The following is a 14,896-nucleotide window of genomic DNA, read 5'->3' as shown; positions in this document are numbered from 1 at the left end:
CTGTAGCCTATGAATGGTTTGAATGGTTAGCAAGCCTATAGCCTCATATCAAACAATGAGTATAAAATGACCATCCATTCTGAGAACTGAATGGAGTGGAGGTCCTGTGGACAAAATAGTTTGCAATCATGAAATTAAAGACTGTATCATAATGCGTATACAACGTTAATTCTGGAACTTCTTAACTTAACTTGCTTTACTTTGCAACCTTAATATTATACAAATTACATATAAAAACTACATTTAAAGAGAGTGTAATTCACCCCTTTGCAGAGAGCCAGCAGAAGGTCTACAAACCATTTAAGTCCCACTTCAACCTTATGTCAAGGACTTACACAGTGTATAGGCTTTGTGAAAGGTCTCTGCACAGAGGGTGAATTTTATTCATACTGTCCAAAACAATACCAGCCACTTTACATACAAATAGTAAGATATTCCTTTCCCCAAATTGTTTAAATATACACCCTGCAGTAGGAGAAAAGATGAAATACAAGGGCTTGTTTAGGGAGAGGGTGGGTAGGAGGGATTGGAGTGGGTTATGCTTTTATTCTTTTTATCTCCCTCCTGTGTATTTTGCTTTACGTCCCTAACAGTGTTCGTTAACTGCACGAGAGGCATGCAGCATTCAGAGTATCTATCTGTAAAGTTAAATATTGTTTTAAGCACATTCCCTTGTACTCAGGCATTTTTACTTCGTGCTTCCCATAGGAGACACTACTGTTCGATGTGAGCAACTTGATCTGCTTCAAGATTGGCTGGCTGATTTCCGAAAATCTACCTCCTCCTCCAGCACAGCCAATCCAGAGGAGCTGGTGGCTTTTGATGTGATCTGTGGAGACCTCAACTTTGACAACTGCTCATCTGGTAAATCAAGCTTTTTTCCTTCCTCTCGAATACGTAGCATCACAGTGAGCTAGTAAGTTGTTGTAATGTCACGTCTAACTGCTTTAGAGCAGTGATCTGCAATTGTATATGGCTTTTGCAATCACATTTAAATAAGAATAAACTGCTATAAAAACTTTTAAAAATGGGAGTAAAGATTGTTAATCTGAGTGGGCAAACCCAATGTTTAAGAGACACCTATTCATTAAAGGGGAGATTTCTAAGGCACAAAGGGCAGTTCTATCATTTGTGCCTTTGACAATCTCCACCAAAGTCTAGAAGAATCAGAAAGGTGGCTCTTATCTCCTCTGCATTTTTATTGTCACTATGGCCCTTTCTTTCTAGTTACTAATATATATCAACAGGCATATAATCACGGGGTACCTGTGGAAAAAATCTTACATAACTATGTAATTGAAGACTGTATCATAATGTATACGCACAAGGGGGCTGAATTAATGTTCCGAAGGCAACTTTAATTCTGGCATTTACTAACTTTAAGGACTTGAATTTGCAACTTTAATATTCTTTTAACTTATTTTTTGGAAGTTATTCCTTATATGGAGGGCAGAAGGCACCATTAAAAATAGACATTTACTACCAATAGATGTTAAATTTACTGTGGGATTCGGAGTAAAGAATATCTCACACACTAGGATAAAGTCAAACATGGTACAGTAAATGTTGTTTTTAATGGCATGAACTGTATGTGTTTGTATAGATTTGCACAGTGTGTATAGGCAGTTACATAAATAGATGTGAATTTATTTTAGCTGGCTCATCACTATACTAGCTGGGCATACCACAGAAATTAAAAAACAATTATTACCAGCAATTGGCACAAATCAAAAAAATCCATCCCAGCTTCTACCACTAGTGCCAGTTAATGCGGGATCCTTCCAAATTATGTTCTAAAAGTAAAAGTAAAAAAAGTCTAGCATTATGTTCCAAAAGTCCATGAACTTGGACTCTGGTGGACTGTAGGAGAGAGCAAATTCCAGAACCAAAGGCTGTCTGCTAGTGATGTCCTACTGCTTGCTCAAAGGAGTTTAACCCTGGGCCCAAACAACACAAGCTTTGCCAGAACAGCAACTGCTCTGAAGAGTATAGGGAGAGGGGTTGTCTAAGACAGCCAGCATTATAGATACTAGCTACCACCACCAAGAAGCAGCTTGGAAGCCAGGACAGGGTGTAAAGCACAGGTGTGTGTGTGTGCGTGCGTGCCCCACTAAATAGGCAGGTAGTTGCAAACTGCTTTTGCTGAAGCATCCAAATGACTTCAAATGGTACTCTAAATAGAACACATTATAGCAGTGCAGCCTGGAGATGGCAAAAGGCATGGAGAGGGCTACATCTGAGAGGAAAGGTCAGTGTCTGAGCTACCACTACTACATGGGCATACAAAGAGATGGATCCACTAGGATCCTCAGAGTGCGAACCAGTAAGACAAGGGGTGGGAAGAATCATGATCCCCACGAGTCTCTTAAAATGTTCTCTATTATGCATAGTGGTTTATACTGTGCTTTTAGTCAGCTAGGTTAGAGATAAATTCAAGTGTTCAGATTGGGATCTAAAGTTTAGGACCAGCAGGTTTATGGATTCGTAGTCACTGTTCATGCCCATTTGCTTAGTGGAGATATTAGTGTCCATAGGGAATCTATCCCTTCTAAGGAAGCTGGGTGTACCAGTTATGTCAAAGAAAAAGATACCTCCAGTACAGTCCAAAATAATGACTATCCTCTCATATCATGTGCTTTTCTTTTGAAATGGCTGATGAGATCAATATAGTGCTGATCACCACTGAAGAGGTTAATTAATCTGGTTTGGGTAGAAAGATGTTCAAATGAAAAAATTCAAAATATTGACTGCCCCTGCATTGCCTAGTCTGGTCTCATTTGTGCTACTACTTGGCAGCCAGGATTCTCAGGAGATGAATAACCTACCATGCTCAGCTTTGGATCAGATGCTCACGGTCAATTTAGTTATTGCATCTCCAATCTCAAATGAACCCTGAAGTTGAGTAGAAAGGTATCTGAAGAACAGAACATGAAGTTGGCAGACACTCTGAGCTGGCATCTGGAATTATGAATCAGCATTCTAGAAATGAAAGTCAAGATTTATTGACCGGAGTTTATTAGTAAAGCAAAAATTTCCCTATACTTTATTGGCTCAGAGGTAAATCAATTTTAGCTGAACTCAGATACAGCCAAATCAGAATTCAGTTATTTACATGCTTGTGTAGCTTTGCTCCAAATCTTAAATAAAAGAAGCTTCCTGGCTTGAAAACATGATATTTCACTCAATGAATGAGCTAGAATAATCTTTTTATACACTATGTAGCAATTGTACAACATAGTATGTGCATTCTATCCAAGTGTCAGATGTTACTTGGTTGACAATCTATTTTTATACTTGTGAACCGGGGTACAGTGGTTGAGTTTTTGTAGGCATGTTTGCATAGGGGTTTAAATTATTGAAACTTAACCATTGTTAAAGGGGATGCTATCAAGGTAAAAGCTGTTCTTAGATGTGTTGCTAACAATTAAAATTATTAAAAGCATTTAAAATCTTTTACTTTTGCTAGCTATGAAGTTTACTGTTTTGCACTTTTGAAATGGAAGTTGAAATTAAGTTGATCACTTTCATTTTCTATTTATAGTCAGTCTCACTTTTTGGTTCTCATGCATTAAATTAGAACAGTGCTGCAGTATTTGTGTTTACAACTTTGCAGGGGAATGTTTTTAATTTAAAAAGTCACAGATCTTTGTTAGGTAATGTACTTTAGACTGAAAATGTAAGTTTTGTATTTTTAAGTACTAAATCTTGATATTTACCAATTTTGCACTGTAAAGAGTCTGGAAGGTTTTAAGGAAAAAAATATTAACTGAATATTTTTAGACATGCCAACTTTCTTTACAAACTGTGAAATTGTAGAATAGTTTGTTTGCTCCCATGAAAATCTAGCTCTAACTCTTTGTTGAAAGTTATACCATTAATCCATCTTACATTCGCAAGTTCCTTGGTCATCCCATGTTTTAGGGCCATTTGCAGCAAGTCAGTTGTACCCTAGTACTAGAGAGTTATCACACTTCTAACATCAGTACATTGAATTCTCAGTTATCAGGAACTTTATTATAAGGCTGTCTTTAATGTCAGGCCGATGTAGTCTGACTCTGATGGAAATCTATTATATTTTAAACCTTTCGCTATGAGATGAAAAAACCGTTCAATGAGAGGGGCTAGGCTGTACTTCTCAGCCATGAATAGTAACAATTGCTGTATGAAAGTGTATTAATCATCACAGAATGTTATTCCTTTCCATGGCTTCGCTGATGAAAGTTTATAGGCATATGAAACCTTGTGACAGAGCAAAACTTGAAGAAATAAAATTGTACAGATTTCATCTGGTCCTTACATAAAAATACCTGAACAAAATCAATAACCTGCTGAGATCGGAGGGATTTGGTTTAAGTGTACCTGTCAAATCTTAAATACCCTAGTTTTCTGATCCTCTCCAATTCCTCCAAGATGTCACTGCTAATTTATTACTGCTTAGCCCCAGAATCGTCTTGTGGTTCTAAAGATGGCAGCTGAGACATTGCGGGTGCAATAGTTGAAATAGGGGTATCAGTTCTCAGCTCAGTAAGATACACTGAACAAAATGCAAGAATGGGATCCTGTGGCCCTATAGCTAGGGACAAAACAGATACAATAACATAAGAGCCTGTAACAGCCTCGGGGTAGTAGATGGTTAGTACGAACGTGGCTACAGACTGAACATTCGTGTTTGCATTTTCTGACCCCTTCTAGTTGGAATTGAGATTGTCACACAGCATCATCCCTTGCCAAGAATAATGTTGCTGTCCTGTAGAAGCAGGTCTGGTTTGCTCCTGTTGCTGCAGATCAATGTCCTCCTTAGGTGATGCATCTAGCTCAAACTTCAAAGAAGTTCCCCCTCCCTTGTTTTTGAGTGTGTCCATTTTCATACACATTTATGGATTTTGTTGCCTTGACAATAGACTGTGACAAATGACATCATTAGTTCCAAGTGCAGGCATTTGTGAATGTTCCAAGGATCCCTAGAGGGAACTTGAACTGTTGATAAGAAATTCTAAAACGGTGGAAGTGCTGCAAAGAAGAAGATTGTCAAGGGACGCTTTCAGTTTAAAAGGTTTTAAAAAATATTATTGGATTTACAACAGTGTTGGTATTTTCAGTTTGAGGGTCTGATCCTGCAAATCCTACTAGATACGAGATTTACTATAATCAATAGTGTACCTTGAATTATAATTCTCCTTGATCCAGTGCCAATAGTACTAGTTTGTTACATTAAATAATCCTAGAGGCATATATTTGCTATTAGACTTGAAGTAGAATAATTGGTACTAATTGTGCTCTGACAGAAATTAAGCATTGAAAATGCATGTAGTATTCTGGTTGTAATTTGTACTACTTTAATACTCAGGATAACAATATCACAACACAAAATACCATTTCTCTGTCTCTTTCAGTCTGTTATGTAACCTAAGTGTTTCATGAACAGTGCATCTTGTAAGGCAGTCATACCACAAGCTTCTAACTTCAACAACTGCACTGCAGAAACTATATACGTACCCAACTCACCATATGTATTGTCAATATGAAGCCAGCGGATCTAGTTCTGCACTGTCTAACATTTAATACCTACATTGTGTAGTCATTTACATCAGTATATAGTGCAAGGCAATGGAGAATCAGGCCCATTAATTGCTCCCAAAAATCAGATGGGCAGGATTCGGCAGTGAATCACTTTTTGTTGTTGTTTAGACATTTTCTTCTGTTTTAGAGTGCTATATTTTCCAACAGTGAATCTTTGTACTTAGTGGAGTTTTGTTGGCAGGGGCATTTGGAGAGTTCAGGAAGTTGAGAATAGGATATTAACTAATTGTATACAGTAGCAGCAACCAGCTCCAATGACATTAGGACTCCATTATGCTGGGTGCTCTATCAATGCATAGTAACAGTAAGGGCTAGATTTTTAAAAGGTATTTAGACACCTAAAAATGCAGATAGGTGCCTCGTTGGAATTTTTCAAAATTAGGCAATGCCTGACTCCCATTGGGCACCTCTAGGTGCCCAAGTACCTTTAAAAATCTGGCCCTAAAGAGTTTAGGCTCCTAATTAAGACAAGGTGCAGCAAGGCAGTATAATGAGGAAGTAGAGGCTTGGGGTGGAGAGGACCAGGGATAGGAAAGTGGCCTATTTTTCATGATTTACAGTTTTGGAGGATTTGAGATATACAGGTAACATTTTTAATGCCATTAATCTCAACGGCCTAAGGTCTTTCACCTTTAGGTCACCAGTTTAAATCCAGCCCAGGTAATTAGGGCCCAAAAGTCATCATTTGCTGTCTGTTCAATGGGCCAGTTGAAATGAGTTATATTAACCCACTGTGTGCCACCACCCACAACTGGCACTAATTGGTATGCTGTTGGCAGTCTTGCAGAGACTAGAAATCGAAAAGGCATGGAGACTGGTCCCTCCAGGACAGGGGTTATGTAAATTACCCAGGCAAGGTGGGAAATCTACATTGCCATTGCCTGCAATCAGACCTGTTTTGAAGATAAATAAGGGGCATCAGTTCCTTCAGCTGTCGACTTAGCATTAAACTAGTGATGAAAGGGAGACATTTAGGAAATACTTTTGTCAAATCTGAGGACTAAGATTTAGAGAATTTATAAAATGTAGCTCATAGTTAAGAATCTTGACTACTATTGTGATTTTTTGTGTGTGTGTTTTTAAAATTCATTACAGAATGTTGCTTATATCACCTTAGAAACCAAAATGAAATCAGGTTCCAAATTAAATTAGTGCTGCTGTAGTCTTGAACAGAGAGGTTGCTTCAGAGTGATGGAAGGACCCTCCTCTCCTTTCCAGGGGCATGAGCTGAGGACACAGACTGGAGAGTCAAGTTTTGCTTTTGCATCGTACCAGTTTTTGCACTGTATTTTAAAGCTTGCACTATGTGATTGATTTGCTTTTCCTTGGACTTGTTATTTCCTTGCAGAGGACAAGCTGGAGCAGCAGCACTCCCTGTTTACACGCTACAAAGATCCATGCCGGCTTGGTCCTGGGGAGGAAAAATCATGGGCAATTGGTAAGGTTTTGTCTCAAAACTGTCAGAGGCAACCTATTTTATCCTTATGTGGCCCTGAGACACCACCTCCAGGCAGCATATGGTATAACTAAGGGACAGTAACAGCAATTAAGTGGGGACTAAATATTTACAAACTATGGTTTAAAAGTACTGTCCTCAACCCATGTCATATCTTTTGCAAACCTCAGAATGCTTTATTGTACTATACACTGTACCCAGATAGTGGATGAGGTGATCTCTGCCAAAACGCAGCCCCTGCTGGAATTGAACATGGCATCAGTTTCGAAGACTACTCAAGTACCCTGCCACAGTTTAGCGACGTTAAAATTAGTTTTTAAAACCCAGTTGAACCATTGTGGTTTCTTTGTATTCCAATTCTAATCTCTCAGTTGCACCAAGCTATTTATATGTAAACTGAAGTATTCAGCTTATGATCTGACTCTTCCAACCCCATTAATTGCTGATATTATAAACCATTGTTTGTGACAAGGTAATTAAACAATTCCATTGGCACTGTTTTCATTTTTACATCCAGTTCAAATGGCATACCTTAGGAAAAAATTTATTCCTGGTGTAATTCCACTGATTTCAACTGAGTTACACTGGAGATTACTTTGCTCACTGGTCTTCCACTGAAAAGCTTTAAAAACAGGAGTGGAGGAGGATTCATTTTAATTAATTACCTTTATTTGACTGATTGAGGAAGTGGTTGTATTTAGTCACATGTGGAAGAAAGTAGACAGCAAGATTCAGGAAATCTGAGACTTGGAAAAGCTAAAGAGAAGCAGATACCTACAATCAAGACCTAGGGATTTCAGTGGAGATGGAGTCAAGGCAGTGGTTTACCCAGACAGCATTGCAGAGGTGGTGATAGAAAAAATTTCAGATGTGGACACTTGGCTGCTTTTAAGGGTTAGGTAGAAAGTACAAATATACAGGGTTGGGAGGAGGGTTTCTGGCAGTTGAGAGGGAGTCTCACCCCAGCTCCCTGCTGTTGAAGCCTTTTGCTGATAGCCTATATACACTAAACCCTGCCTCCCTGCAGCCAGTTTTCAACTTATCAGGGCCTGGAAATAGCAACAGGTGAGGAACACTGAGTGTACAGCTCTGTGGTGGGGAAGAATGAGGAAGAAAAAAATAGACCATGTCTGCAACAGAGTGGAGGGTAGGTCGCCAGGAAGGTTTAAAAAGCTCAGGGGGCAGGGAGGGGAGAGGTTCTGTGCAGGAGGCAAGGGAGAAGAGACACAAAGGGATCAGAAAGAGCGAGGATGGAGGAACTGAGTGCAAGCATTCCCATCCTCATTGCAATTAGAAGGTTTTTTGCATTCCTTCTGACATGGAAGAGTCCCATTAGATCAAAAGCATAGCCTGCATGGGCAAGATACAGTCCCTGAAGGGAGGACATGTCCAAAGCAAATGCAGTCGGTTTAATATAAGGGTGCTAAGTGAGTATAAAATGCTATCAAATCAGAAAGGAACACTTTCTGATTCCCCTCCCTTTGCACAGCTACAAGTAATTACGCAAGGTGCAAGTAGCAATAGATATGCTGAGTTAGTCACGTTTTCTGTTTTGTTCACAGGTACCTTGTTAGATCCTGAAGGATTGTATGACGAAGAAGTGTGCACTCCAGATAACCTACAGAAGTATGCACTCATTCTCTCTTTCACTATTAATTGAAAAGCTAGTTTGTCATTTTCCATTTAATATTTTAATTCAGGTTATAAGTGACTAAAATTTATTATCTGATGGCTGTTTGGTTGCCTTTGAGAAATGTTGCTTACCTTTGATTTGGCAACAGCAGCAGAGGTACTAAGGATTTAATTAATTCTAGAAACTGTACTTACTTTGCATCTCTATAGGTGGTCCTGCCTGACCCCCAGGAATACTGTGAATGTGGCATAATGTAAATATGTATCGATAATAAAAGGATAAAGCACTATCGTATTACTGCCCAAGCCAGATAGGGGAGTCATGCTGTCTTATACCCAAGTGGAAGACTTCAGATTCTAGAGATGTAACTCTGACATCTTTAACCAGCACTAGATTTACACCAAAACAGTTAAAAAATGAAATGGGTGTGTGGGGGGACAGAAACAGGACTAAGTAAACTCTGGGTCTAACCAACCTTGAATTTTGAGGAAGTTTGGATCGTGACTCCAAAACCTGTGGCTATTAACCATATTATCAAAAGAGGTATGCACTATAAAATTCAAAGCTGGCTAATATTCAGTGAATTCACACCTCTGTATACATTCGGTTTGTTGGAACAGGACAACAAAACAAAGGTCTGAATGCTACTAGACTGGCCCTAACACAGCCTGTTTGAAGATCTCTCCACACCTGACCAGTCCGGTGGACTTAGTACTAACAATGAGGGAACTGGTTGAATAAAATAACTGGCCCAAGAACTACAACTCAACCCAGACTAACCCGGTGAGGTTATGTAGATGCTGTCATAGTAGTAGAAAGCTCCCATAATTCATTGTACATAAACCAACCCCGGGGGGAAGGGGAGAGAAGGAGAGAAGATGATCATTACATCAAACATGCCATGGCGGGGGGGGAGGGAAGCTGAGTATCAGCCAGTAGTACTGGCCTGTACTTGCAGTTTATTTTCATGGTATGTTTGATTTAGCTATATGTCTTGGGCATGTTCCAACTCACTGCTGCAAAAGACCACTTACCAAAGGCTGACAAAACCTGAGGAGACATTTCTTTAAGGACTATACGAGACCTTAGATAATATACTGTTGAAGCAATTCCGATGCTAGTTTAGTACTTTGCTGAGCAACATCTTTAACAGACAAGCATGTGCTTGTCCTTTGGACATTGTCTTCATTAGTAGATTGTATAAATCATAATGATAAGTACAGAAGATCCAGCTGCTGCATGGTATCAAAACATACTTTCTACAGAATTTCTGGAAGCAAGTCTATAAATGAAATATCACTGTAGTATAATAAGGTTGTTTGAAACTTGGTTAAATATATGAAACAAGGGTAGACATGAAACTTAACTAAGTTAAAATTTAGTTGTATGGAACTTACAGATTTTAAAAGGTAAAATCTGTACCTAGCCTATATTCAACAATTTACAAGCTGTAGCCTGTTTTAGGAACACCTTATTAATCAGCAGTTAGGAGCAGTTATTAAGGGTAAACTTCTCAACAGGCCTCCAAAATCTACAAATCTATTTACATTTGCATATTTGCCTGTGCAAGCCAAATGACCCCTCTCTTACATGTACATTTGCAGGCACATCCATTCAGATGTACAAGATGCAAAACTATCCTGTACTAAAGGCATTTATGCAAGTAAAAGAGGGGTCCAGTTGGCCTGCACAGGCAAATCTGCACGTGTAAATATGCATGTGCACGATTCCCCATTTTTTGGCTCCAAGTGCAGGCAGGGAGACTTACAAACCGGAGCTCCCTAAAATTTTTGTGGATTAATTTTCAAGGGCTCCTTTGGGACAATTTGTCATTGAACAGATTTACTGTTCCTATTAAAATAAAAAACAAATATACAAAAACCCGAACCATAAAAGGAGCTATTTGCATTTAGTAATGAAGATGGGTTACATTGATAAATGGTTTATAAAGGATTAATACTTACGTTACATGCATGAATAGGTGAATAGTATAGATTGTTATAAGCAACCCACTGAACTCTTAATTTATTAGCCATTTATTCAAACATCTGTCATTTATTAACTATCTAGAAACTATTTATGTGCAACCGTAATATAAAGTATGACTGAAAGAAAGGGTTCAGGAGTTTTGTTACAGGATTAAATGAAAGACCTCTTACCTGCCAAGATTAGCATTGGGGTTCTTCTTCTCTTGGAACACTTAGCAATTCCCTCATCCTCTGAAGTCCTCATCCAAAGCCTACTGAAGTCAGTGGAAGGAAAAGGAGTACTTGTGGAACCTTAGAGACTAACAAATTTATCTGAGCGTAAGCTTTCGTGAGCTACAGCTCACTTCATTGGATGCATTCAGTGGAAAATACAGTGGGGAGATTTATACACACAGAGATCATGAAACAATGGGTGTTACCATACACACTGTAACGGGAGTGATCAGGTAAGGTGAGCTATTATCAGCAGGAGAGCGGGGGGGTGAGGGGAACCTTTTGTAGCAATAATCAAGGTGGGCCATTTCCAGGAGTTGACAAGAACGTCTGAGGAACTGCGGGGGGGGGGGAGGGAGGGAGTGGGGAGGAGAGGTGGGAATAAACATGGGGAAATAGTTTTTACTTTGTGTAATGACCCATCCACTCCCAGTCTTTATTCAAGCCCAAGTTAATTGTATCCAGTTTGCAAATTAATTCCAATTCAGCAGTCTCTTGTTGGAGTCTGTTTTTGAAGGTTTTTTGTTGAAGCATTGCCACTTTTAGGTCTGTAATCGAGTGACCAAAAAGATTGAAGTGTTCTCCGACTGGTTTTTGAATGTTATAATTCTTGACGTCTGATTTGTGTCCATTTATTCTTTTACGTAGAGACTGTCCAGTTTGGCCAATGTACATGGCAGAGGGGCATTGCTGGCACATGATGGCATATATCACATTGGTAGATGTGTAGGTGAACGAGCCTCTGATAGTGTGGCTGATGTGATTAGGCCCTATGAATAGATATGTGGACACAGTTGGCATTGACTTGAATGGACTTTTAATCAGGCCCTAAAGGAGGACAGGGATTTTCATAACTTTTCTGAAAGTGATTTAAGGCTTTAGAGAGGCCATCCCCTATAGGAGGGAAGCATTGGAACTTGGATTCTTCTTCGAGTAGTGTCCCTATGGGTGCTCCACTTTAGGTGTCTGTGAGCCCCTGCACCTCTATTCGGAGATTTTTGGTAGCAGTGTCCTGTTGAGCCCCCCACATGTGCTCTCGCTCCCTCATGGTCTGCCTCTTAGCACTGGGGGGGAGGACCCCCCTCACTTCCTTCTCTACCGCCTTTGGCCTCTGAGGGAAGGAGCAGTTGTCCCTTCCTTATCTGTGTCATTAGCATAAGTAGTGTTTGTTTTGTTACCTTTGTTCTCCCTAAAAGTACTCAGGCTAGTATTTGTTTTATTTTATTCCTTTGGTTTAAAAAGAAAAGAGAAAAAGGAAAAGAACTTCACTTTCCTTCCCTGTCTGGGGGCATTCCCCCCTCTCCGCAGACATCTAGTAGACTCATAATTATTTTCTTTTTCAGTTTAAAAAAAAAAGTAAAGACGATGTTCTTCTTCATATTCCTCCCTGCTAGAGGAGAACACCCCCTGTCCGGCGGCTTGCCTGGCTCTCTCTGCCCCAAGCGGTGCCTCTCCTGCCTCGGTAGGACAATACCGAGGAATCTCCTGCTGTGAGCTCTGCCCTGCTCTGAGCTCTGTTCTCTGCACCTACAAGGGGCTTCTGGAAGCTCTGTGCTGCTCTGAGCTCTAATCTGGGCAACTACTGCACCAAGAGGGCACAGTTACCGTACCATCTCTAAAAGAGCGACACAGAGACACCAGAGGCTTCCACCTTCATGCTCTGAGGCAATGGTACCATCCCCTAAGGAGAGGGGACAGTTACTGTACCATCTCTAAAAGAGCGGCATAGAGAAACCCTTTGGTACCAGATGCAACAAAACTCCCATCTAGGAAGTGTTCTGTACCTTCCCAACCATTGATACTGACTTCAGACATTCCTCCGGGGTTCCGGATGAACCCATGGTAACACAGGTACTCTGATACTCTGGAGACCTGTGGCCTCAGTACCCAGAGAGAGACAATTACCATACTGTCTCTAAAAAAGTGGCACCAACAAACTTTTTGTACTGGGCAAAACTCTCATTTAGGAGTGCTCTGCCCAACTATCGGTACTAACAATGTACCACGGACCCTTCTCTGTGGTACCAAATGAACCTGTGGTACTGCATGAGCTCTGGTACTGTGGAGACCTGATGATTGGGGAAGAGCCACAATCCCCATTACTTGGTACCAGGACCCCGGTATCGAGCACATCCCGGCACCCAGAATCGCTCTTAGCATTGGACTGTATACTGCCAATACCCCAGTCAGCAGCACCCTTACCCACTGACGAATCTGACACTGGCAAGGAGGAGATCATTCCCTGGCCCCTCAAGGTGGCCCACCACCACACTACAAGGGTCATCCCCAATTCCATCATGCCAACCGCCCGTGCCTGCCTTCCTGCCTCTTCCTCCCAAGGCCATATTGTAACTCTTCGGGTATATACACGCACATGGCACGACCGTCTCCGGTGTCTCTCAGGGAGAGTCCACCAGATGGTTTGCTACAGCCTGGCACCTGAGCCAGGACAGGAGAAAGCTTTTTCAGAACAGGAAAGAAGGGGAAAAAAAAAACCACCTGAAGAGGAAGCTACCTCTTCAGCACACTTCTCATCTCTCCCAGATGAGAGTGTGCTGCCCACCCCTCATCACTAGGTGAAGATTTAAGAACTTTCTGTATCTTATCAAGAGGGTGGCAGACGAGCTGCAGATTCCCTTACAGGAGGTGGCAGATACACATCACAAGTTGGTGGACATTCTGCACACTACCTTCTCATCTAGAACTGTCCTCCCAATTAATGAGATGATTCTAGATCCTGCCAAAATAGTCTTGCCGAGACAGCCTCCATCGCACCAACCAGCAACAGAGTGTAAACACAAACAACCCTACATCTCTTCCCAAAGAGGCAGACTTTGTTTTCAACATCTGTAACCCAACTCCATCATAGTGGATGTGGTTAATGCATGAAGCAAGCAACATAATGCGAAGTCAACTCCCTATGATCAGGCTTTGCAAGTTGGCGTATTCATCAACAGCATTACTGTTTAGAGTCATAAATTACCAAACTGTCATGGCCAAAACAATTTTGTTAATCTTGGGAAACCCAGGATGTTTCTGAAACATTACTGGAAACACAAAAAGAACAGATTCAGACCATTCTTAGAGAAGGTCAGTTAAGAGCTAGACCGGTCCTAGAGACACCACTGGATGTAGCTGTTACAGCTGCCCGCCCAGTCTCCATGACAGTGGTACTGAGGTGGGTTGTGGGTTTTTTTTTTTTTTTTTTTTGTTCGCCACACCTCTCTAGATTGCCCAAAGAACTACAGACTTCCAATTTGAAGGGCCAAACTCTTTGCGGAGAAGACAGATATTCTCGGACCACACTACACTCCTTAGGAATCTACGCTGTGGAACAGAAGAGAAGATATACCTCTCAACCACACCACAGATCACAATCTTCTCAGTACTCACCATCTCTGTGCTGTTATGAGCCACAGTGTAAGAGGCCCAGGTCTCAAAAGTGAGAACAGTCTGCAACCCAGTCCATGACCTCTCAAACTGCCTCTTATAAGCACTTTGAGCTGGTCGGGGGCCTGAACAATGATAGCATCAGCTGCCATCTGTACACCTGTCACACCACTCAGAAGTCACCTTACTTCACAGCAGTTAGGACCAGCTCTAGAGCAAAGAGATTGATTTTAGCCCTGAACTTACAGGGTGCCTACTTCCATATCTCAGTACAACCATTGTGCAGGAGATTTCCTACTGCTTACCTTTGGGGCAGGATCATTATAGGTACAGACTGCTCCACACAGGGTAGTCTCCAAGGTTCACCTCATTGTAGTGGCATACTAACCCTGGTACAGTGACTGGACTGTATCAAGACCAACCTGATGTAGTACAAGTGAGAGTGCTCCACTTACTACCCACATTCACCACCCTGGGACACATGTCTCTGTAATATGCTGGGGAGCTCACCTACAAAGCAACAAGGTTCAGGACAAATGGCCTTCCACAGAAATGACCTTCCATATCACTCTTTTGGGGCTAGGGGCTGTCAGGAGTGCCTGTGCACAAACTCTGCCTTTCATTTAAAACAAACAA

General features: G+C 41.0%; 1 protein-coding gene and 1 long non-coding RNA gene across 2 annotated transcripts in view; one reads left to right on the top strand and one right to left on the bottom strand.

Annotated features, from left to right (window-relative positions):
- The window catches only part of SMPD3 (sphingomyelin phosphodiesterase 3), a 251,983-nt gene that overhangs the window by 222,979 nt on the left and 14,108 nt on the right, over positions 1 to 14,896 (top strand). Inside the window, exons 5-7 of the mRNA XM_048870564.2 lie at positions 709 to 864; positions 6,929 to 7,018; positions 8,599 to 8,662. Of these exons, the coding sequence (XP_048726521.2) occupies positions 709 to 864; positions 6,929 to 7,018; positions 8,599 to 8,662 (310 nt within the window). The remainder of the gene's footprint in view (positions 1 to 708; positions 865 to 6,928; positions 7,019 to 8,598; positions 8,663 to 14,896) is intronic.
- LOC142068652 (uncharacterized) overlaps positions 858 to 14,896 on the bottom strand; it is a 47,355-nt gene continuing 33,316 nt past the window's right edge. Inside the window, exons 2-3 of the long non-coding RNA XR_012664551.1 lie at positions 10,829 to 10,911; positions 858 to 6,991 (exon numbers count right to left, since the gene is read on the bottom strand). This is a non-coding gene — a long non-coding RNA (uncharacterized LOC142068652). The remainder of the gene's footprint in view (positions 6,992 to 10,828; positions 10,912 to 14,896) is intronic.

This window comes from Caretta caretta, chromosome 12, assembly GCF_965140235.1.
Source record: "Caretta caretta isolate rCarCar2 chromosome 12, rCarCar1.hap1, whole genome shotgun sequence".
Taxonomy (NCBI): Eukaryota; Metazoa; Chordata; order Testudines; family Cheloniidae; genus Caretta; species Caretta caretta.
This window is presented reverse-complemented; position numbering and strand designations above follow the sequence as displayed.